This window comes from Leptodactylus fuscus, chromosome 6 (assembly GCF_031893055.1).
Source record: "Leptodactylus fuscus isolate aLepFus1 chromosome 6, aLepFus1.hap2, whole genome shotgun sequence".
In the NCBI taxonomy this organism is placed as follows: domain Eukaryota; kingdom Metazoa; phylum Chordata; class Amphibia; order Anura; family Leptodactylidae; genus Leptodactylus; species Leptodactylus fuscus.
The window spans coordinates 33,580,198-33,599,500 of NC_134270.1; the positions used below are offsets into that span (position 1 = coordinate 33,580,198).

The window sequence follows — 19,303 nt, forward strand, 5'->3', positions numbered from 1 at the left end:
CGGGGATACGAGCGCTCCCCATAGAAATGAATGGGCTGCTTCTTTCACTCCGTGCAGTCCCATTGAAGTGAATGGGGAGTGCCGGCGTGTACGCTCCGGCATGAGCAGAGCTTGCCGTATACGCCGGCACTCCCCATTCACTTCAATGGGACTGCACGGAGTGAAAGAAGCAGCCCATTCATTTCTATGGGGAGCGCTCGTGTCCCCGCTCCCATAGAAATGAATGGAGCTGCTTTAGACGCCGCTTATTCTGAACGTGTTTTACGTTCAGAATAAGCTAGCGTTTACTCAGTGTGAATTCACCCTAAGAGTCCAACATAGACTGATCTTCCTTCCAACACATGGTGCTGAAAACACAGCTTTCCTGTTTGCCTACTTTTTCTGTTTGCATACACAGTTCTGAGCAGAGATTGCTATCAGTTCATGACCTCAGTCCCATTTCTCTTTCTCAGACACATGTACACACCAGAGCCATTTTGAAAGAAAGCTAATAAACTTACAGATGTAGCCAAGTTTAACATGACTTTTAATGCATTATGTGAACACAGTCACTTATCACTTCAACTTGACCTTTTTCCACTGTGTCCAAAGTCTTTTGTTGCAAGATATCATGGAGTATAGTTACATAGTTTGTACAGTAAAAAAAAGACATATGTCTGACATAGGTCCTCCAAATTTAATCAAGGACTGAAGGGCTAGTGAACATAGGGGCCCCACAAGCCCTGGAGCCTGGGGGCCCAAAGACCTCTCTACAATATCAGAAATTACCAATATGTCCATCCTCTATAGACTGCACTGTACTACATAACTTAAAGGAAACACAAGAGAGAGCACCGCGCGGCACCTTATGCATTACCCTTTTAAAGTGATTCCACAAAGTATTATTCAACATAGAATCACCTTTAAGCGCTGTGAAGTGATCACAGCACTCAAATATCACTTCACAGACAAAATGGCAAGTAGCTGGCAGATCTTAACCGTGAAAGCACGTATGCATGGTACTATACAGAAAAGGACCTATCCAACCAACTTCTACAGAAGTATCAAATGGATAAAAGGATCCGCGCTTACCAACCGTAGTTCTTGTTGCATTCGTTTATTAAAGCCTCACACACAACGCGTTTCGAAACCGGAAGCTGGTTTCTTCTTCAGGTGTACAAAGGACATCGATACTGAGAGCATAGAACATGCGCCCCCATAGTGACCTCATCATTTTACAATTGTAGCAAAAAACACATCAAATGGACAAATGACAACCAATAAATAGTTAAGAAACAGAATAAGACTAACATTATGTCAGCAATACAATAAAAAACTACAAACATTTATGCAGTATATTGAAAATCTCTCCAGCATCCAGGCATATCTACCTGCGCATGTATTCATAAAAAGCCCGCCCTAAAGTATAATTATGCGTCATAGCCCATCGCTTGGGACGCATATGTGTCTCACATGCCAGAACTACTCTTGGAGCGCACATGTGTTCCATATACCGGATGTAGTTAAAAATAGTAAACCGCATAGACTACATGTTAAAACCCCAATTCGGAATCACGTGTGCATGTGTGTCGACGGACTCTCAGCGATTCATAAAGGCGGTGTCGAAGCAGCCGAGACCCAGAACACGCATGTGCACGGAACATACCGGCTCCTATAAATCTGAACCCATAACAAGCACAAAAAAAAATGTTATGGAGCACTACAAATATAGACACATATAGTCCTCTATTAAACAATAATACATAAAATAATGATACATGAAATTTACCACTCATTAAAATGATTGTATATGTATAAAAACACTTTATGTTAATAACTAGAGATGAGCGAACACTAAAATGTTCGAGGTTCGAAATTCGATTCGAACAGCCGCTCAATGTTCGAGTGTTCGAATGGGTTTCGAACCCCATTATAGTCTATGGGGAACATAAACTCGTTAAGGGGGAAACCCAAATTCGTGTCTGGAGGGTCACCAAGTCCACTATGACACCCCAGGAAATGATACCAACACCCTGGAATGACACTGGGACAGCAGGGGAAGCATGTCTGGGGGCATAAAAGTCACTTTATTTCATGGAAATCCCTGTCAGTTTGCGATTTTCGCAAGCTAACTTTTCCCCATAGAAATGCATTGGCCAGTGCTGATTGGCCAGAGTACGGAACTCGACCAATCAGCGCTGGCTCTGCTGGAGGAGGCGGAGTCTAAGATCGCTCCACACCAGTCTCCATTCAGGTCCGACCTTAGACTCCGCCTCCTCCGGCAGAGCCAGCGCTGATTGGCCGAAGGCTGGCCAATGCATTCCTATGCGAATGCAGAGACTTAGCAGTGCTGAGTCAGTTTTGCTCAACTACACATCTGATGCACACTTGGCACTGCTACATCAGATGTAGCAATCTGATGTAGCAGAGCCGAGGGTGCACTAGAACCCCTGTGCAAACTCAGTTCACGCTAATAGAATGCATTGGCCAGCGCTGATTGGCCAATGCATTCTATTAGCCCGATGAAGTAGAGCTGAATGTGTGTGCTAAGCACACACATTCAGCTCTACTTCATCGGGCTAATAGAATGCATTGGCCAGCGCTGATTGGCCAGAGTACGGAACTCGACCAATCAGCGCTGGCTCTGCTGGAGGAGGCGGAGTCTAAGATCGCTCCACACCAGTCTCCATTCAGGTCCGACCTTAGACTCCGCCTCCTCCAGCAGAGCCAGCGCTGATTGGCCGAATTCCGTACTCTGGCCAATCAGCACTGGCTAATGCATTGTATTGGCGTGATGAAGCAGTGCTGAATGTGTGTGCTTAGCACACACATTCAGCTCTACTTCATCGGGCTAATAGAATGCATTGGCCAATCAGCGCTGGCCAATGCATTCTATTAGCTTGATGAAGCAGAGTGTGCACAAGGGTTCAAGCGCACCCTCGGCTCTGATGTAGCAGAGCCGAGGCTGCACAAGGGTTCAAGCGCACCCTCGGCTCTGATGTAACCTGTTACCACACCTAAAGCTTCCTTTTTCATTTCCTTCAGTTGTAGGGCTTGTATCAGATTTGGGAGCTATGGATTTGAGTCTACTTGGGGCTATTAAATTTTTAACACTTTTAGCCCTTCTAAATTTGAGTTGAATATATTTTTATTGATTATTAACATAAAGCGTTTTTATACATATACAATCATTTTAATGAGTGGTAAATTTCATGTATCATTATTTTATGTATTATTGTTTAATAGAGGACTATATGTGTCTATATTTGTAGTGCTCCATAACATTTGTTATTTTGCTTGTTATGGGTTCAGATTTATAGGAGCCGGTATGTTCCGTGCACATGCGTGTTCTGGGTCTCGGCTGCTTCGACACCGCCTTTATGAATCGCTGAGAGTCCGTCGACACACATGCACACGTGACCCCGAATTGGGTTTTTAACATGTAGTCTATGCGGTTTACTATTTTTAACTACATCCAATATATGGAACACATGTGCGCTCCAAGAGTAGTTCCGGCATGTGAGACACATATGCGTCCCAAGCGATGGGCTATGACGCATAATTATACTTTAGGGCGGGCTTTTTATGAATACATGCGCAGGTAGATATGCCTGGATGCTGGAGAGATTTTCAATATACTGCATAAATGTTTGTAGTTTTTTATTGTATTCCTGACATAATGTTAGTCTTATTCTGTTTCTTAACTATTTATTGGTTGTCATTTGTCCATTTGATGTGTTTTTTGCTACAATTGTAAAATGATGAGGTCACTATGGGGGCGCATGTTCTATGCTCTCAGTATCTATGTCCTTTGTACACCTGAAGAAGAAACCAGCTTCCGGTTTTGAAACGCGTTGTGTGTGAGGCTTTAATAAACGAATGCAACAAGAACTACGGTTGGTAAGCGCGGATCCTTTTATCCATTTGATACTTCTGTAGAAGTTGGTTGGATAGGTCCTTTTCTGTATAGTACATAACTTAAAGGGTTATTCCCATCTCACTTGTTCAGCAACCTGCATGCTGTGTGCTCTCTTCACTTCCTTGTTTTCTCGGTACATTGGCGGGCGGTGTTTCACTTGCTCTGCTACCTGCTATGTTTGGGAGCCTTGTTTTATATTTTGGATTTGGTGCTTCAAGTTATATCTCTGAGTGAAGGAAATAATCATTCTATATGTTTCCATAAGCATCTATGCTATTTTCTGTAAGAAGCTGTTAGTAAGTTCCTGGGTAGGTTATTCCACAGATTTACAGTCTTTACAGTGAAGAAAACTTGTTGCCTCTGGAGATTAAACCTTTTTCTTTCTGCAGTCAGAGGGAACGCCCCTTGCCTTTTGAGGGGATTTTACATGGAACAGCTTTTCCCCATATTTCTTGTATGGCCATTTATATATTTATACAGGTTTAGCGTGTCTCTCCTTAAATGTTTCTTTTTAATTCTAAACAATTTTAACTTCTTTAGGCTAAAGCTCCACACAGAAAATTGATGCAAAAAAATTGCGGAAAGATTCTGCCTTTATATCCATATAGAAAATGCCAGCACTTCCATAAGTATAATTGACGAGCGTTTTGGAAATCGCAATTCTGCTGCAGATGTTTTGCTGCAATGTGTAGCTGAGACTAGCCAGAATCCCATCCACCTTGCACGTAATGTAAAATGAACCAGAGGTCCTCCATGCCCTTTATCAGTTTGTAGCCATCCTTTGAAACTTTTTCATCTCTAGGACATCCTTTCTATGAACTTGTGCCCAGAACTGAACTGCATATACCAGATGGGGCCACAGGTAGAGGTAATATTACATCCCTGACCCATGAATCCATACCTCTTTTAATACAAGACAGCATCCTGATGGCTTTATAAGCAGCTGATTGACATTGCATGCTGTAATTTAGTCTATGATCTACAAGTACACCCAGGTTCTTCTCCACCAGTACATCTCCCAGATTTACTCCGTCTAGGACATATGTGGTATGGAGATTATTTTTATCCAGATGTAGAACTTTACATTTATTCACATTTGCCAAGTGGATTCTCAAACACTCAATAACATAAGCAGCAAGAAGTAGTTACAGATACATATTAGAATTCTTACATTGTAAGATGTGAGATATTGCAAATTTTCTCCAGTGTGCAGAGAAATTGGTTTGCAGACGTGTGTGGAGGCTGTGAGGAAAACAGCCCCTCCCCTCTGCAAGCACTGTCTGCCCAAGTCTGCTTGCATCCTATGTCCATCCTCTATAGACTGCACTGTGCTACATAACTTAAAGGGGTATACCCATCTCGCTTGTTCAGCAACCTGCATGCTGTGTGCTCTCTTCACTTCCTTGTTTTCTCGGTACATTGGTGGGTGACGTTTCACTTGCTCTTCTACCTGCTATGTTTGCAGTCAGTAATGAGGGATTGGTTGCAAATGAATTACCACAGTATGAAGCTGATGTAGAAGCTGATGTAGCAGAGCTGGATCTGAGTCAGTTTGTATTACATACAGAGGTACCAGACTCTCTATCTCAGCCCTTATCAGCCAAATTCAATTATACCAAATGATAAGTGGAAGAGCAGGAGATAAAACAGCTCAGAAATCCCGGAGCTCTCACCTCCCCTCTGTCCACTATATCCACAGCCTCCCTTCTGTCCAGACTTCTACTCACCTCTTCATAAAAGCAAACCAGGTTAGTCTGACAACTTCTGTCCTTAGTAAAATCAGCAGAGTATCCCTGCTAGTTGAGTCTTCTACTAACTGGACTATGATTAAGAAATGTTCTCCCCTTTGCAAACAATGTAGAACCATGACCATAGTTAACATCTGGGTAGTTACAATCTCTCATCAAAGCCACCATACCCGCCTGCATCACCACACCATAATCTACAACTGATCTTCTAACTGCAGTCATATCAGGAGTCTATAGATAATAGGTCACCTGACAGCAGAAAGCATAATTAGAATAATGGGTGCTGAACCTAACAGCACCAATTGCTCAGGAATGGTGGAAGATAGACAAAAAATTCCAACTGTGCCAGAATCAGTAGAGCACAACCTACGTTGAATTAAAAAGAGTTAGAGTTGATAGAAATGGTGTACGATCCTCTTTAGGGAAGGCCTCGTTCACATCTGTGTCGGTAATCAGTTCGAGGGAGTCCCCATGGTGACCCCCCAAACGGACTACCGAATGCATTTGTAAGTGCTGTGCAGTGAAAGCACACAAACCCCATAGACTATGATGGGGTCCATGTGCGTGCTGCGAGATCTCCGCAGGGAACATGCGGACAGGAAAGTACTTCACAATTTACTTTCCTGTCTGCATGATTTGTGCACTCAGCGCGCGCTAAGCACTTGGACCCCATTATAGTCTATGGGATCCATGTGCTTTCACTGCACACCACTTACAAATGCATTCGGTAGTCCGTTCGGGGGAGTCCCCATGCTGACTCCCCGAATGGATTACTAAAGGCAGATGTGACCAAGGATAGAATTTGAGCTCAGGCCCTAACAATGCTAACCATTGATCCAACATGAGGGTAAGCTTTCTACCTAAGCACAGCCTTGATCAGTGACTGTGCCTGGATGAACAGTGAAGTGGCTGTGACATCTTTTTTCTCTTGACCGGAGGTGGTCTGTGAGTTAGATCTTCACTGGTCACGCATTGCAAATTCCTTATTTTTTCTATTCTACAAAACTGTGACTGTTCCATCTTAGAGTTCTGCACGTGCTCTGTTATTTAACCCATTTCTACAAAGCTCTGAGCTCCTATGAATCATTGATTTTGTCCTGAGGCTTCACTTCAGCGGTTGTAATATTCCTTCTCCTGCACTGCACTTGATGTTTTTCAGCATGGCCATTTGGATAAATCTGCAATAGTAAGAAAGTATTTTATTGTTAAATAAATAAATGTAATACATACATGTGTTTAATTATGGAACATATTGAGAATATCCCATTACGGATCTATGTACATTACCGAACAAAGATCTGCCCTAACCTGAGATACAATAAATCTTGTTTTCCTCTTATTCTACAGGAAGGTAGAATTACTTTTTAAGTACCTAATTAATTTGCCATTGGATATGGTCGGTGATAGTAATACATTACCGATGTACTATGTAACTCGTGTGGCTTCAAAGGAAGATCATGTGAGCCATTGGAACGCATTAGGGAAGAAGGAAATACGATATTTCCTACCGCCAAATTATGAGGATTATTAAATGTTCATCGGAGATGAATAAGTTTTACGCTTCTATTTTTTATTTTTTTTTATTTTACAAAACATAGAATTTTACTACAATAGTGTTGACATGTATTATATTACACGGTCCTGTATACAGAATGTCACTATTCCTATTCACGTATGTTCATAATTTTCCTAGCTCAGATATGCACACTAGGGCAAATTTCACACTACTCAGTTTCTCCAAAAATAAGCCCTAGTTTGACTTTGCAGGGCTTTCCTAGCTACATACAAAGCACAGAAATGATAGAAGACAGCTTTTCTAATGGACCATTATGCATTTCATATGTACACAATCTACTTAAAGGGAGCCTGTCACCAAAACCTAGCTGTGGTTGATATGTTGGGCTTTGTTGACAGACTCCCTTTAAGTGAGCTTTGCCTTGAATTCATTGTGTGTGACCAGTGTACAGTAACAATAAAATTACTCAGACTCTTATTTGCATATTCCTAAAATTTAGCCAACTTATTTTATTTTTCATTTGTTGGTCGCCAAGCCCTTACCTGTCATTCTTTCTTCCTGACTCGTGCAGTTAGCTAGGACCCTCTTTGGGATATGTGCCCACACAGCAGCAGGCCTCAGGCAGCGGCAAGATGCAGCAAGATGGTTGGTTATTGGGGACCCTACATTGTGATTGATAAGATGGGGCCCCGGGAGGAACGATACTGGTTGACCCGATTCTAGATGTCATCTAAGCCGCCCAGTGTGTCCACAGTAAATAAAAATTAACTGGGTGTTACGGTTCAGTCTATATATATGAAAATAATATTTTAACAATGACAGAACCACTGGACTGCAGACACTGCAGTGAGGTCCACAAGCCCCAGAAGGAAGGGGCGGCCGTGTGCCTGAAAGGCTAACCACCAGTTAACTGCACTGGCAGTGGTGTTTGTGCGGTGCTGGTGTGAATTAACTGCAAACACACACTCACCAGTTAACCTCACTGGGAGAGTGCACCTGTGCAAAGCCGCTGGGTGAAGCTGAATGAAGCCTTGCAAAAGACCTCTGCTAAAACACAGCAGAGGGATAGGCACTAGTACAAGCTTCAGCCTGCTACACAGGAAAGGCTGCCAGGGGTTAAACGTCACCCCTGGTCAGTAACACAAAGGGCTCCAAACAGCTAGGGAGCAACAATATGATTGCACAGTACCAATAGGTTTAGGGGATTCCTTCTGGCAGAGCCAAGGAGTCCTAGTTTAGATCCCTGATCTGACAACCTAGCATTAACAGGAACCTGGCCCTAACCTCCTGTCTCAATTTTAGTCAAAGTGTGAGCACCGGGCGGGCGTCGGCTCACACTATTTAAAGGCTAGTCCCCGCCCAACAGGGGCGGTGGCATGACATCACCGATCATGCTCAGTATGGCCAAAATGGGACTTAGCCTCTGAGCGAACTCAAAATGTCTGAGCATGCTCAGTAGGGAGAGAATGGCAGCCTCTGAGTGACTCCAAAATGTCTGAGCATGCTCAGTGGGCCGAAAGCTGGACTTAGACTCCAGACACCTTACTGTACAGCGCCGAGGGCGAGGTTTGGATTGGCCTGCAGGTGGCGCTATGCGCTGGACAGGAAGCCTGCGGGACCCAATCCTAACACTGGGTCATGTATTAAATAATCTTCTCATTATATTGTACTGTATGAATAACCTGGATGAGATGCTATTTGATGAATATCTGTATATCAATGAGTTTACTGTATCATGCCCGGTCAAGTTGGTGGCCCACTTGGCCCAGGGGCCCACTTAGGGAATTTTCCTGTTCACCTGTGGGCCAGTCTGAGCCTGAATATAAAGCAGATTCTCCTTTACTTACTGTGAGCAGTATACAGATACAGCATGCAGAGGAGAAAATGGCTAAAAACTGCAGTATATAAGATATATAATAACTAGAGATGAGCGAACACTGTTCGAATCAGCCGATCCGAACAGCACGTTCCCATAGAAATGAATGGAAGCACCTGGCACGCAGACTTTGCCGGCGGCCGGCTGCTTAACCCCACCGCGTGCCGGCCGCTTCCATTCATTTCTATGGGAGCGTGCTGTGAGCGTGCTGTGAGCGTGCTGTTCGGAACGGCTGTTCCGAACAGTGTTCGCTCATCTCTAATAATACCCAAAAATAATTGCACTCCTAACGTATTACCATATGTCATATACATCAAACTCATCGGAAGTGACAGGTAGAGTTTAAGCGAATGGAATGTAACATTTGTCTTTGTTTCCATCTGTCATGGATTCAGCCATTAATGGAAACCACAAAGCATTGCGGGATCTATCAGACAATGGACATAAATGGCACCTGACCTATCCCACCTATAATGCAGTCCATTCGGGTTCTGTTGTTGTATCTGTCATTTGGACTGGAAGAATAGAGTTACCTGCTGTGATAGAGACTCTGACACAAATGGGATTGTTTTGTACATCTCAAATCATCATGTTGTCGAACAGTTAGTGACCCATTATTGCATCAGTGCATTACAAATTATATTACAGTCCCCAACCATATTCTCCTATGTTCCAAGTCTTCATCCACAAAATGACCTTACTAAAATCAACAGGGTTCTCCTATGTTCCAAGTCTTCATCCACAAAATGACCTTACTAAAATCAACAGGGTTATACCTATGTGACTATTATAAATGTAATAGCGAACATCTAACATCGATGGGGAAATTTGATGCTAACTCACCTTGTCATTGTGATAATGAAGAAAATCACAAGTGTACGTCGCTGTAGCTATTTCCATTACCAAAGCTGTTACAGCAAATAAATACAGATGTGGACTCTGTTGACTAATATACCCCAATAATTGTAATTCTGTATACTACACATTCACATACATGAAGGGATAAAAAACTGGATAAATATATGATAAGAAATATTCACACGAAGCTTTTTTCACTCTTTCATGCAGCACAACCTATAACAACTTGATGGAAGAAGCCTCCAAGATGGAGAAGATAAAATTCCGCTACATTGTACAGATTTATGGAATTTGCACAAATCCTTTGGGTATCGTGATGGAGTATATGGAAAATGGATCCCTTGAAAAACTGATTCCCAATCTCATCCTCAGCTGGCAGCTAAAATTCCGTTTCATTCATGAGATAGCCCTGGGAATGAACTTTCTCCATATCATGAGTCCTCCACTTCTTCACTTGGACCTAAAACCTGGGAATATTCTTCTGGACGAGCACCTGCATGTAAAGGTAAGATAAGCAGAAACCTCAGAGAATATTGAATGATGTTACAAATAACTTTGTTTAAAAAATATCCATTTTGTCTCTCCATGGTAAGAGACTACAAACAAGCTTTGTGTAGTCTGATCATTAACTTCTTACCTTTCCTTTATTGCCCCTATAAAAAACCATTAGGGTCCATCCACATGGATGAAAATGGCGTTGATTCTGCCACGATAACTCGCGCTGATAAAAAGACTCCCATTGAGTTCAATGGCTTCCATCTTCCGCGCGGAACACATTGAAATAAATTGGAGGCTTTTCAACTCATTGATTTCAATCTGTTCCACGCGGAAGACAAAAGCCATTGAACTCAATGGGAGTCTTTCTATCAGCACTGATTCTGACGCGAGTTATCGTGGCAGAATCAGCGCCATTTTCCTCGATGTGATTGACTCCTTAGAATCATATTCAACTGCATTAGGAGAAGGTTGAGGTGAAGGCGCTAAACTACAAAAACAAACATACTCATGGGACAATGTCAAGACAAAAAGAAAGCACACAACGTAGACCTAAGTTTGAGCCTTAAAGGATGATAAAAATAATAATTTATGAACTACAAAGATATAAAAAGTATATGATATGGCAGCATTATTTCCCAACTAAAATCCTTCAGCTGAAATATATGGACATATTCATACTGGCCAGTAGATCAATACTTGTTCCATCCAAAATATCTCATTATACGCCGTATAGGTATACACTGAGCAGATAACAAAGTCACGGACCATTAAATAAGTGTAACAATGATAAATACCGCAATAAGACTGCTTCTGGGATCAAAGCCATCTGGTATATCCCTAAAGTGCACAGACAAGTCAGGTGTATATCCCACTGTATCCTACAGTACTAGTTAGACTTCCATTACCCCTCCTATACCCCTCACCCCTTACCATTAGCCCACCCAGATATAGCGTCACTAATTATAAAGCACATCCACAGTGCTTGATATCCAGGGGAGGCATGTAGTCCTTATTATACAATAGCCCCGATAGCTCCTGTGACTATACATGTATTCACACAGCGGTCCATAAATAAATAACCCAGGGTTATATCCAAAACCACAGGGCATAACATAATAATGTTACATGGATTCTTTACCTCCAGCACCAGATGGGTATCACCAGTGCAGCATATTGTAGAGCGTATACTTATATACTGGAGCAGCACAATGAGAAGACATAATATAATGTAGCAGGAGAGATGTCTATAGTGCAAGTCCACATAGACTCCACTAGGAGTAATACTCATGGGACAATGATAAAATGAAGGAGATATCAGTAAAAAGAAGATGTAAAGTAAGGTCATTGTCAACCAAGCTACACGAAGCCAAGTTAAAACAAGTTTCTGTACTTAGAGAAATAAATGTGGGCAGGACACAGATTATAAGAGTGCCCATATATATATATATATATATATATATATATATATATATATATATATATATAGTATACTGCATTATACAATCTAGATCGATGTTTCTCAACCTTTTAATTAAAGTGTGAAAATAACCAAGTACCCCCAAAGTAGTGATCACTTATAAATAAAGATGGGCAAACCTCGAAGGATTCATTTCATCCCGTGTTTGGACCAAAAATCCTCTGGTTTGTATCAGTCTGAACTTGTTTGGATACGGGGCGTGGCTAGCCGGCAAGGAGAGAGGACGCGTCTGCCGGAGCTCCCGGCATCTGCGGCCTTCTCCTTTCGGCATCTATCTCCTACCTGCCTGATCCTGGTCGGTGGCGCCCGGCGGTGTGTCCCTGGACCCTGGCGGTGCGTCTTGGATCTCCATTTCGGCTCCAGCCCGGATCTATTGGCCTCGGAGGCTCTGCGGCCTACTCACCGGCCTGTCCCACGGCGCCATCTTCACTTCCGGTCCTCTCCTGTTGATCGCGGCGGCCGGCTTCAATCCTTATTCCCTGCGCTTGGGCAACGGCTGCTGTGTGGAGGTGAGCGGTGCTCCTTCTGGCCCCCTGTGTGATACCTCCGGTGTCTGCTCCTAACCTGTGTGGAGCCTGCTGTGCGGCCTGTATATTGCTACATTGGGACTGGCAGTGGCGGCGGCCATTTTGTGAAGCGCTGGTGCTCTGCGGCTTCAGGGGGGTTGGGAGAGTGTTGAGCCCCTACACTACCATCAGGGGGGCTCCTCTCCTTCCCCCTGGACTTTTCTAGACATTGTCTCCTGCTTTCCTGCCTGAGTGTTGTTTCTTTGGGTGAGTGCTGAGCCCCTACACCACCATCAGGGGGGGCTCCTCACCTGCCACCTGGACTGGACTTTACATATTACTTGGCCTGCTCCCTGCATATTCTGGTTGAGCCCTCTGTGAGTGCAGAGCCCCTACTCCACCACCAGGGGGGGCTCCTCACATTGGGCTCCCGTGGACTTCCAATTGCCTGTGTGTCCCCACTGCTGGCCACTTATCGCACCATGTTGGATTAAATCGTTAACAGTGTCACCTCTGGCGGCTCTCAGCTGATTGTTAGGCTTCTTGTTATATGACCCCTACCGCCCTGATGGATTTTGCTGCTGTCTGACCTCCTGCACTGCTCCGCGAATTTTGTCCCTGTCGCATGGACTTGCCCTCCTGCCTTACCAGCTTCGGTTGCATCCCTGATCTTTCCTGTTGTTTCTACTATGCCTCGGAAGAAACCACCCTCCTCCAAAACTCCCAGGAAGCTTTCTGACTTCTTCTCAAGCACCATGTCGCATTCGCTGCCATCTTCACCAACGGGTTCCCGCTCTCCGGCGAAGTCGCCTCCACGGTCTGATCTGGTGAACTCATTGCCTGAAGAGGGCTCTCTCTCAGCTGATCGTCTCCCCCTCCTGGCTGATGGCGGTAAGAGAAGTTTTGTTGTGTCTCCTCAGGGTTCTCCGTCCGGCAAGGAGCCGGTGTGTAAACGGGTCGCTGATGTCCTACCTGCTTCTGTTGCTACTTCTGATCTTGTTCATCCGGACATTTCTGATTTCCCGGCCTCCTCAGACCCTGTAACGTGTGATACCTTGAAAGGGATGCTTGTTTTTCTGCAGGCGGGGATTAACAAGACTGTCTCCTCTGCGGTGGGCAAACTGCGGCAGGATATCGATGCTTTGGGAGAGCGGACTGACCATCTTGAGAATAAAATGGAGGAATTTTCGACTGCTCATAATGATTTGGTTGACGCTCACAACACCCTGGAAGCGGAGGTCAGATGGCTCAAAATTAAAGCTGCTGACGCTGAGGATCGGTCTAGACGCAATAATATTAAGATCCGTGGTGTCCCCGAGGATGTGGCATCAGAGGACTTGATGGCCTATGTTCAACGTCTCTTTAAGAAAATTCTCCCGCAACTTACTGAGCTGGAGCTCACCCTGGATCGGACCCATCGTATTCCTAAAGCGAACTCTGCTCCTGTGGATGTCCCGAGAGATGTGCTAACGAGGGTCCACTTCTATCATGTTAAGGACTCGATTCTAGCGGAAGCCAGGAAATGTGGCACCTTACCAGCTCCGTTTGCATCCATTTCCCTGTTCCCCGATTTATCCGCAGCTACTATGCAGGCTAGACGTGAACTGGCTCCCATCACCAAGATCCTCAGAGACCGGGGCATGCGGTATCGTTGGGGCTTCCCTACCAAGCTGTTGATTCCCCGCAATGGGGTTTTCCATTCCGTCCCTGATGTGGAGGCGGGCATGTCCCTCCTCCATAAGTGGAAGCTTGCCCCTGCTGACTCTCACTCGTCTGTGCCTGAATCTTCAGTGCGGCCTTCTCGTCTTACTAAGGAATGGACTGTGGTGGGCAGTCGTAAGTGAATCTGTTAGCCGCCTCGGCGGACTGACTCGCCTTGCCTAATGTTATGTCTTTATCCTTTGTTTTAGGTGACCTGTGTGCCTTTCTAATACTCACTCTCGCTGAGTGTTACTGACCTGTTTTTTCTCCCCCCCCAGCTGATTACTCTTGGTTATTCGGTGTTTTTTGACACTATGCTGTTATGTTTGCATTCTTTGTTCTTGTTTCATACCTGGAATGTCGTATGCTTATTATGCCTGCTCATACATATTTTATGCATCCTTGTTTTTCTGTGTAGCCACCTGGGTCTTCCGCCATTGTTCTTTAGATTATTGCTATGGTACTCCGTATCTCTTCGCTTAATGTTAGGGGTTTGAATAGCCCCTGTAAACGGAGTTCTGTCTGGAGAGAGGCCCGTCGCCTTCGCTGTGATGTGCTCTTTCTCCAGGAGACTCATTTTTGTGTTGGTAAAAGTCCTAAGTTTTCTAATCCCTCTTTCCCCCATATATATCAGGCTTCTTGCAATGCTAAGCGTAAGGGTGTTCTTATTGCTGTGCGGGATTCAGTGGCTTTTTCCCTTGAATCCACTTTGGTTGATCCCGGAGGCCGGTTTTTGGGGCTTAATTGCCTTATTAATAACGTTAAGTATACTTTAGTGACTGTTTATCTCCCGAATCGTTCGCACGCGCAGTATTGGAAATCTGTGCTCTCCAAGATTCGGACTTTTGCTACTGGTATGTTGATCATCGGTGGGGATTTTAACTGTTTAGTTGATAATTCTCTAGACTCCTCCAACCCCAAGAGATGCTCCCCTATATTGTCTTCCTCTTTGATTGATCAGGGCCTTTATGACGTCTGGCGTTGTCAACATGGTGGGGAACGAGATTATAGTTATTTTTCTTCTTCGTCCTCCTCTTACTCCCGTATTGACTTTTTTCTCACTGATAAAATTGGGTTGATGCAGACGGAATCTACGGCTATTGGGCTGATCACCTGGACTGATCATGCTCCGGTGTCCCTCTCTCTGCACGAGAAGTTTTCCACTGCTATGCCTACCCAATGGCGCTTGAATGAGTATATCCTAGATCACCCCTCCTATGTTGAGCACCTCCGTGAGGCCCTGAGGGAATATTTTTCCCTCAACTCCCCCTCCGTGTCAGACCCTCATGTGCTCTGGAATGCCCATAAGGCATATATGCGAGGGATACTTATTCAGGCGTGCGCGAGGGCCAAAAAGGAACGGTCTAAAGACATAGATGCCGCACTTCGCTCCCTATCCTCCCTCTCCGCGATTAATAAGCTTAACCCTACTCCCACTGTCTCTGCGGAGATTAGGCAATGTCAGCTCCAATTGCAGGGCCTTCTGGCTTGTCAACAGGACCTTGCTTTTAAGTGGTTTCAATGTCAGGCCTATGTGCATAACAGTAGGACTAGTGCCTTTTTGGCCAGAAAAACAGTCGCGCCCCAAAACCCGTATTGCCCACCTCGTGGATGCCTCGGGTTCTAAGGTAATTGACCCCCGCCTTATTGCAGAGCAGTTTCGTTTATACTATAAGTCGTTATACAATCTTAGGGATGATCCCCAGACGTACCAACCATCTAAGGAAGAAACTGATAGGTTCTTAGATTCTGTGGCCCTGCCCCGCCTTTCCTCTGCGCAGTCTGCCTCCCTAGCCTCGCCTATCACTTTATTTGAAGTTACGGAGGCTATAGCCTCATTGAAACCGCTAAAATCTCCTGGTCCTGACGGCTTTTCAGGGATTTACTACAAGAAATACGCAGATATTTTGTCCCCTTATCTTTTAGCTGTGTTCAGAAAGGCGGCGGAGGAGCAATGCTTCCCAGAGGAAATGTTGTCGGCTACTATAGTGACCATCCCTAAACCCGGCAAATCTCCCACTGTCCCGGCTAATTTTAGACCTATTTCCCTCCTGAACACGGATATCAAACTGTACGCTAAAATCCTTGCTGAGCGGTTGCTCCTCATACTCCCCCAGTTAGTTAGTCCTGACCAGGTAGGTTTTGTGTTTGGTAGGCAGGCTCCTGACGGCACACGGAGGTTCATAGACCTTGTTCAGAAAGCCGAAAGAGATGGTACGCCTTCTTTGCTTCTGGCTTTGGATGCTGAGAAGGCTTTTGATAGGGTCCACTGGGGTTACTTAGACAGCCTTTTGGATAAGTTTGGTATGGGGTCGGTTTTTAAATCTGCTATTCTGGCTCTGTACTCCCACCCATCGGCTCGTGTGCTCTCATCGGGCTTCCTGTCTGAGCCCTTTCGGATCTCGATTGGTACCCGCCAGGGTTGCTCTCTTTCCCCTATTATCTTTGCGCTTGTGATGGAGCCTCTGGCGGAATCCATTCGGTCGGCGGGAAATATTGAGGGTATTACTGTGGGTCGCCAGCAGCATAAAATCGGTCTATATGCTGACGATGTCATACTGGCCCTGAGTTCCCCTGGTTCCTCCTTGAGTGCTGCTACGGCGGTCCTAGAGGGATTTGGTAAAGTTTCTTATTATAAGGTAAATTCCTCCAAATCACAGATATTGCCTGTTCTCATCTCCCTCTCGTTGAGACGGGATCTCTGCTCTCAATTCCCCTACCAATGGAATGATTCCCGTATAACTTATCTTGGCATCTCCCTGACGGCCCCTAGTTCTGACCTGTTCTCTGCCAATTACACTCCCCTTCTGACCAAAGTTATTTCCCTTCTTGCCTCTTTCTCACAGCCGATGTTGTCTTGGGCTAGCAGAATTGCTATTGTCAAAATGATGGTGTTACCTTTAATCTTGTATGTATTCCGTACAGTCGCTATCCCCCTCCCTGACTCATATTTTACCAAGCTTCAGTCTATTCTTTCCAACTATATTTGGGAGGGTAAGAGATCCAGAGTCCGACTTAAGGTGATGACGCGCCCTTGGTCTCATGGGGGGGCGGGTGTCCCGGATGTTAAAAAATACTATATGGCGTCTGTCCTAGATCAACTTAAGGTCGGGTGGGATGAGACTTCTAAATGGCGCTGGGCCGAAATTGAGGAATACCTTCTGGATGCCCCGCTTATGAGTATTTTACGCCCTAAGGATTCAAGTCCGCCCATTACTTCCCCTCCCTTACTGAGTATTAGGGCCACAGTGTCTGCTTGGCGTTATTTTTTGTCATATACCTCCAGAGAAGATCTGGTCCCTTTATCTAAGCTACCCGTACTATATTTAACCTCTTTTCTCCCCCAGCTGAGACTCCGTGGATGGGCCTCTAGGGGTCTCTACAAAGTTGCTCATCTGTATACTGAGGACGGGCTTAAGTTGTTTTCCATGTTACAGGAAGAGTTCCAGCTCCCTAAGACAGACTTCTTTAAATATTTGCAGCTGCGTCATTTTTTTCAATCCTACGAGCCCTCTAGATTGACCTTTCCCAGGCTGGCCTTAAAACTGTGGAATAGGTCCTCGCCTGTTAGAGGTGGGTTATCTGTGTTTTATGGCTTTTTCTCTGTCCCCCCGGAGCGGGTCAAACCTCTTCACCTGCTCCGTTGGGAGGCGGATCTTGCCAGAACCATCTCTCTGTCGGATTGGTATGCGGCAGCTGGGTTTGTTAAACGTGTATCTAAGGGGGCAGCACATTGGGAAATGGCTTTGAAAATCATGCTGAGGTGGTATAGGACTCCGGTCCAAATGACGCATATTGATCCTTCTTGTTCCAGACTCTGCTGGAGAGGCTGTGGCCAAGTGGGTTCATTCTTGCACTTGTGGTGGGACTGTCCACCGGTACAAACCTTCTGGATAGCGGTATTTCATTTTATGTCCACCATTGCTGGTTTAGATATCAGTCCTTCTCCTGGTCTCGCCCTTTGTTTCTTAGATATCGGTAGCTTTCCCTCGGATTTGCAGGTCGTTCTGGGGCAGATCGTGCTCGCAGCTCGGGCCATGATCGCTCGTCAGTGGAAGTCCGCTCCCTGTTTGACCTTAGCTGAACTATTTCACCATGTGAACTTGGCATGTACCTTGGAACGTTTGTTGTCTAGCAAAAACCATACTTACGCCAAGTTTCGATCCCAGTGGTCTCTCTGGATTTCGTATGTGGAGTCTAATAAGGGTGTTCTTCCTCCTCGGCCTCAGGCCGCCCCCATGGGGACCCCTTGATTACTATTTACCTACTATGTTGTTACCCCAGGTGGCTTTATCTTATTTTATTTTATTCTATTTTATTTTTGGATGTATTTTGTGTTTTTGTGGTACTGTATTCAGGTATGTGGTTTTGTTGTTTATGTTATTGTTTGTTTGTTTTTTTTTGTTTGTTTTTTTTTCTCGTCCCTTGCTGTTCCTATCCCGTCTCCCCTATTTCTCTTTTTCTTGTTTCTTTCCTGCTCCCTTTTGGTTGTTTTCCCCCTTTCATCCCTTTCTTGTCTTCTCGTAGAATTGGTGTCTTTGTAGCGTTTGTATACCTGGTCCTTTGGTCTTTGTATGTCTGGTCCTGTTTGTGTCATTCGTGTTTTTTGATTGCAGCCCGACGTCCCAGCTTACGATTCCTAATGTACTATTTGGACTTATGCCGATTCTTCTTATGTTTGTAGTTGCTTTTTTATTCTATTGTAAAAGCTTTATTCTTTTCAATAAAAATCATATTTAAAATAAATGAACTTGTTTGGATAGAACTGGAAGTTAAATTATTACACTCTTGGGGTCTCTTCAAACCATTTTAGTTTGTCTGAGATGAATCCCAGATTGCTCAGGATTGTTTTATTCCAATCAATTAGAAATATTTGTGTTGAATCCAGTTCACTACGAACCAATTTGTCCCTCTCTATTTATAAATGTCAGGTATTGTTTGGTGCCTCCGTCACGAGTTATGTAATGGTTCCCTCAATGCCCTCATATGTAGTGTAATGGCCCTCACACTAGTAGAATAGCTCCTTCAGTGTGCCCACAGGTAATATAATGACCTCTACAGTGCCTCTACATGTAATATATTGGCTCCGCACAGTGCTCAATGTGTGATATAATGGCCCCACCATGCCTTCAAATGTAATAATGGCCTCCACAGTACAATCACACTGCCTTCACATTTAATGGCCCCAAAGTGTTCCCACATGCAATATAACCCAACTTACGGTA

The 19,303-nt window shown here is 44.6% G+C and overlaps 1 protein-coding gene across 1 annotated transcript in view; it reads left to right on the forward strand.

Annotated features, from left to right (window-relative positions):
• The window catches only part of ANKK1 (ankyrin repeat and kinase domain containing 1), an 86,973-nt gene that overhangs the window by 36,512 nt on the left and 31,158 nt on the right, over window positions 1–19,303 (forward strand). The window contains exon 2 of the mRNA XM_075278456.1: window positions 10,107–10,401. Coding sequence (XP_075134557.1) covers window positions 10,107–10,401 — 295 coding nt within the window. The remainder of the gene's footprint in view (window positions 1–10,106; window positions 10,402–19,303) is intronic.